General features: G+C 39.9%; 1 protein-coding gene across 1 annotated transcript in view; it reads left to right on the plus strand.

Annotated features, from left to right (window-relative positions):
* The window catches only part of MTTP (microsomal triglyceride transfer protein), a 38073-nt gene extending 36353 nt beyond the window's left edge, over positions 1-1720 (plus strand). The window contains exon 18 of the mRNA XM_060779178.2: positions 444-1720. Within this exon, the coding sequence (XP_060635161.2) occupies positions 444-615 (172 nt within the window). The 3' untranslated portion in view covers positions 616-1720. The remainder of the gene's footprint in view (positions 1-443) is intronic.
* The last annotated feature ends 4971 nt before the right edge of the window (positions 1721-6691 follow it).

Raw genomic sequence — 6691 nt, forward strand, 5'->3', positions numbered from 1 at the left:
TGGAAAGGCAGGAATTCTCCCATAAACTTTTGCAGTTGACTGTATAGTGAAGAAGGATCATTCAAAGGATAAGATACTTTTTCAGTATAGCAAATTGTATTATAATAGAGTTACTTATCCAACCTTTCTTCATCCAATATTCTGTATTATCCAACATAGTCTGCCTCCTGCCCGGATCCACAGCAATTTCAATACATTGCTATGTTTTGGTGCTAAATTCGTAAATACAGTAATTACTACATAATGTTAGCATGTATTGAACTGATTTTTTCTGTCAATTTGTTGTAAAACATGAGGTTTTGGTGCTTAATTTGTAAAATCATAACGTAATTTCCCGTTTAATAGGCTTTTCCTTAATCCCTCCTTATTATCCAACATTTTCACTTATCCAGTGGGATTCTACTGTATATAACGACCTTGGTTTGTTTGTTTGTTTTTGATAGGCAATTTGTTACTAAATACGAAGGTCTAACACCTGGAAAACCCTATGTAACCCGGAAAGGAAAAGTGGGGCTTCTGGACGGTTCTGAATATCCCCTCCACCAAGAAAACTCCCATATGTGCAGGAAAGTTTTCAGCGACCAATCTGACTCCTCATCAGAAAGTTGGTTTTAATAGACATTTGACCAACCACATGCCTCATGTTGGTTTCCATGTACTGCTGTGCCAACTTAGGGCCTGAATCTGTGATGGTCATGTCTAGGAGAACTTTGCTGTCAACTTCAAGAGGCCCAGAATCAAGTCTTGAGTGTGTATATATACTTGTTTACATATTTACTTATATTTAAGAAGTGGGTGTCTGGGCTAGGGTGGGTTAGGGCGGGTTTTGCTTCAAGGGATTCACACAGGATAATGTGATATGGCACCTCACTTTATGTTTCACAACGTATTTTTCTTTGATTTCCCCCCCAAAAGTATCTAGTGTAAAATGAAGGTGTAACTTGGATTGGGGTCACAATGCTGGGCAAAGATATTTTCTGGCTCATTCTCCCTCCCATCAATCCCAAAACTTAAAAATTCCTCTAAAGGTGTTTCTCATCTCAGAAGGAAAATAAAGACATTTGTGTTGTATCTTTCCTCTCCTCTCCCTATTTAATAATATTTCAAGTAATGTAATAGCAGAAAATCATGTCAGGGAAGGGGAATGCAGGGAAATGCATGAGCTTTCCTTGCTTAACATTACACTGCTATAGTTCCTTTAACTATAGAAAACCAAAGATTGCAGATATAGTTGGGAATTGTCCTGTTATATCTAGCTTATCCCAAAAGATCCATGTCACTTTAATGTTATTTTTTCCTCTGTGTCAGAAGTGATTTGGGAAACTGCAAGTCGCTTCTGGTGTGAGATAATTGGCCGTCTGCAAGGACGTTGCTGCCCAGATGTTTTTCCATCCTGTGGGAGGCTCATGTCCCTGCATGAGAAACTGGAACTGGCAGATGGGAGCTCACCCCATCTCGTGAATCACTGACCTGCAGGTCAGCAGTTCAGCCGGCACAAGGGTTTAACTCATTGCACCACCATGGCTCCACAGCAAATGTACATTGTTTCCTCAACCAGGAAGTACGAAATACTGTGATAGGCAATTTTGAAAGTCACGCAGTACAACAGTTATTATTTATAGGTGTATTTATCGCTTTGCCATCCACAGTAGACTCATTGTTGAAGGGATTATCGTTTTAGTGGTGTTGTTTTTTTAAAATGATGACATTCTTAAAAACACTTTTCTGTGCAAATCATTGGTGAAACTGGAACCTTGATCTCCTTGAGATATATCATTTCCCCCCACTGCCAAACTTGTACAGTTCAGTATGAGAGTTTTTTTCTGCACAGAAATTATTATGTATTTTTATGCACATTTTTATATTTTTGCATTTTTCTGTGCATGTACAAATTAACATGCACATTTGTGGGCATTTTTTATTTTTATTTTTGGCATATTTTTCAAAATTAGTTGAATAGAAAAGCTGAGTTATGTTCTAGGGCAACCCCATACATTTTAATGGGGTAACAGTAGATGTTCCTAATGGATGTTTCCCTCTCCCTTGCACATTGTTGCATGATTTGTTTAATTGGAATAGAGAGACAAAATAGTGTTAGGGAATTATTTTTAACAGCAGTAAACCTTTTATGTTTCATTTATATATGTTCATAAATAATTATTCTACATATTATTCACATGAGATATAGTTTTGTTTTGTTTTTTTCATGTCGGGAGTGACTTGAGAAACTGCAAGTCGCTTCTGGTGTGAAGCTGTCTGCAAGGACGTTGCCCAGGGGACGCCCAGATGTTTGATGTTTTACCATCTTTGTGGGAAGCTTCTCTCATGTCCCTGCATGGGGAGCTGGAGCTGACAGAGGGAGCTCAACCCACACTCCCCGGATTCGAACTGCTGACCTGTCAGTCCACAGTCCTGCTGGCACAAGGGTTTAACCCACTGCACCACTGGGGGCTCCATGAGATATAATTTGTAATTTACAGAATAATCAGAAGACCCCTAGTGTTCAATGTTCTAATAGTGCATTTAAGATTACAGCCTGATTCTAGATGGGGAATGGGATGTTCATTTTGCTTCACCACCACATTCCCCATCTCTCCATTCTTAAGAATTTAGGTTAACAAACTGTACACTCAGAAATGATACAACACTAAATAAAGTGTTGGTTGTATTTGTTGAGAGAACCATAGAATCATAGAGTTGGAAGAGACCTCATGGGCCATCCAGTCCAACCCCCTGCCAAGAAACAGGAATACTGTATTCAAAGCACCCCTGACAGATGGCCATCCAGCCTCTGTTTAAGAGCTTCCAAAGAAGGAGCCTCTACCATACTCCAGGGCAGAGAGTTTCACTGCTGAACAGCTCTCACAGTCAGGAAGTTCTTCCTCATGTTCAAAAATGGCAAACAACATGTGACTTCAGTAAAAATACATATTCTGTATTGGTCTGTAGTTTTGAAACAAATCTCTTGACTGGGGATCAAGAGAAGATCTGAAAATATCAGGGCCAAAATACTCCCTATACTTTATTAATGTCTTCCTAAGATACTGTAGAGCCCCCAGTGGTGCAGTGGGTTAAACCATCAAATTGCTGAACTTGCTGACCATAATGTTGGTGGTTCGAATCCAGTGAGCAGGCTGAGCTCCTGCTATTAGCCCCAGCTTCTGTCAACCTAGCAGTTCGAAAACATGCAAATGTGAGTAGATCAATAGGTACTGCTCCGGCAGGAAGGTGACAGTGCTCCATGCAGTCATGTCAGCCACATGACCTTGGAGGCGTTTACGGACAACATTGGCTCTTTGGCTTAGAAATGGAGATGAGCACCACCCCCCAGAGTCAGACACAACTAGACTTAATGTCAGGGGAAACCTTTACCTTTACCTATGTATAGAAATATTGAGAGCCAGTGTAATGTAGTGGTTTGGGAGCTGTTTATGCCTGGAATAACCAAAGAAGAATACGAAGGCACTGGCCCCTTGTGTACTGTAAAAACTGATGTGGGTTCACAGGATCACTGTGTGGCTTAGAATGGATTCTCATGATCATTTCACAAATTTGACTGCCGGCTCTTTGGCTTCAAAATGGAGATGAGCACCACCCTCAGAGTCAGACACGACTAGACTTAATGTCAGGGGAAAACCTTTACCTAAGATACTTCATTTTTACATTGTATTGCATTAAGACAGCTATGGGTCCCATTTATTCTGTTTAATCTGTAAAATCCTTCTGCATAACCATAACTTACACATTAGTTCTCTGGTTTTCCTCAAATACTTTGCTGGCCAAATTCATCAAAATGACCGCAGCTACCCTGATACTTTTATTACTATTGTGAAATAGATAGATAGATAGATAGATAGATAGATAGATAGATAGATAGATAGATAGATGTCCCCCATTGAATATTTGATCTTCCTGAAATGACTACTCACCTGTAATTTCTTGTCAGGTAAAATAATCATGACATAAGTCTATCATAAAATTGCTGAGACTAATTAAAAGATCTGCTGTTGGAATTTGACAAGACAGATATGACTTCAGTCCTTAGACATTTTAGCTTGGGACAGTCCCTAATGTACGTACCTCATAGAGGTCTTGGGGGACTAGAAGGAGATCTGTGTGTCTTGCCTTGAGCATCTTGGAGGAACAGCAGAAAAAGATGAAATAGGAAACACCACACACATTCTTCCATAAACCATCCAATGATGATTAGAAAGGCAAGGACATCCAGCTAATCCAAAGCGTACTTTCCATCTGTGTATACCTGTGGATCCTGCATGGAAATAAATGGGAAGGCTGCATCCATGCACTGGAATTCCTGCCTTCAATGAGGTGTTGGATTATGGAAGATGTGTTCACCTTTGTTGCCTAGTGAATCACATTTCAACAGGATGATTATACTTTTTAAAAACATTATATATTGTCGTCAACAACTACAAACTTGCATGCCCATACAGAACCTATTAAATAAAACTGGAAAAGTTGAATGAGAAGATTGTCATGCTTTTGATTTTGAATAATATAGTGATTTTTATTATTCCTTTGATCTGTCAGATTGTTTGTGATTCCTTTGATCTTGTCAGATTATGAAGATATAGATTTTGAGGGGTTGAGGTGGACATCTGACACGATATCTCTAGTTCTAGTTGTGGTTGCTCACCCAACCTTGCTAAATGGCTAAATAGCCATTTAGTCCAACATTTTACATCTAAAAGCAGAGAGCTAAATGCCTCTGGAAAACTCAGAAGTAGAATATAGAAATCACAATTTGTTATTATTGTTTCCATTATTTTGTGATCAATGTAACTTGAAAGTGGGTGTTCTCTTTAGTTATCAGCACTAATAATCGGCCCATTGGCCATAAAATTGCTTTTAAAAGCATACTAACATACCTGCTGGGGCACCACTCATATTTCCCTGGCAATGTCTACTACCAGCATTTTAGTTGGATTACAATTCGCACCAATTCTGACCATTGGTAATGACGCCTATAGCTCAGTGGTTTTCAACCTTCCGAATGCCGCAACCTCTTAACACAGTTCCTCATGTTGTGGTGACCCCCAACCATAACATTATTTTTGTTGCTACTTCATAACTGTAATTGTTGATACTATTATGAATAGTAATGTAAATATCTGATATGCATGATGTATTTCCATCCACTGGACCAAATTTGGCACAAATACCTGATATGCCCAAAACTGAATACTGGTGGGGTTGGGGAGGATTGATTTTGTCATTTGGGAGTTGTAGTTGCTGGGATTTATAGTTAATCTACAATCAAAGAGCATTCTGAACTCCACCAACAATGGGATTGAACCAAACTTGGTACACACAACTCCCATGACTAAGAGTAAATACCGGAAGGCATCATCTACATCCAGAGAGCACTTCGGACTCAAACAATGATGGATCTGGACCAAACTTGGTGTGAATATTCAATATGCCCAAATGTGAACACTGATGGAGTTTGGAGAAAACAGACCTTAACATTTTGGAGTTGTAGTTGCTGGGATTTATAGTTCACCTACAATTGGACAAATCTTCTCACACAAAATCCCCATGACCAAGAGAAAATATTGTGTTGTCTGATGGTCTTTGGCGACTCCTCTGACACTCCCTTCGTGACCCGCCCAGGGGTCCTGACCCCCAAGTTGAGAAACACTGCTATAGCTGATAATGATTGCATGGCAACAACAACCGGAAATCCACACATTCCCCAACTTTGTTCTACTAAAACACCCTACTCTTTCTGAAGCAATTGTCCTTGGTTTCCACATTGTATCATGTTGGAGTCTGTTTAAGGATTGAGAAGAAATTCTGAATTGATCTCCTCAATTCTGAAACAAACTTCCTCAAACAACAATGTCAAATTCCCTGCCAGACAGAAAGATGATATGCAATTACATTCCAACAATAGTGTAGTGCAGATTATCTTCCGGTTAATTATCAGTGATCATGAGTGTGGTGGGAAGGGTAGGGGAATGAAAATCTTATTAGTGTAAACAAGCCCTTTGCAGTCCAACAGTTGCTCTGCTTGGCCAGCATTAGAGCTCCAGCAACCTTTATTCTTGAAAGTATTTCTTTCAGTTAAATCAAAACAGATCAGCAAATGCAAGCTTCTGAGTCCAGCTTTGTTCCTTTCAAAGTGATAAATGCCCTTGCAGAGTCTTCCTCATACCATAATCATGCTCTTGGTTCTGAAGATATCTGACCCCAAACAGCTGGACATAATGGGGATTCCAGGCAGATTTTTTTCACTCAACAGCTGGCTGTCAAAAGATAATGGTTTACTTACATAAAGAACCATGTTGTTATGGCAACCGTACAATGAACAAAAACATGGTCACGGTCAAATTTAGCTCTATAGGACCATAGAACACATAGAACATTGTGCATTCAGTATCAATATCTTTGGGAGCCTCCTGAAATAGGAAGGGCAGATATCTATTTTCACTCTGGGGTTCTGAAAGATCCGTTTTCTATCAGCCCATTATGGGGGGGGGGGACACTTCCCAAGCTCCCCTTCCTGTCATTTTAGGCATATAAGCTGTTTTACTCTAGAGGAGAGGCAGTCAGCTACAGACCGATGTGCCACACTGTCTCTTTCCAAGGCAAGGAGGCAAGTTCTGAATTTCTTACCTAGACGCATACTGGTAGCCAGGATTTTGGTTGGGGGGGGGGGCTGAGTTTG

Source organism: Anolis sagrei, chromosome 5 (genome assembly GCF_037176765.1).
Source record: "Anolis sagrei isolate rAnoSag1 chromosome 5, rAnoSag1.mat, whole genome shotgun sequence".
Taxonomy (NCBI): Eukaryota; Metazoa; Chordata; class Lepidosauria; order Squamata; family Dactyloidae; genus Anolis; species Anolis sagrei.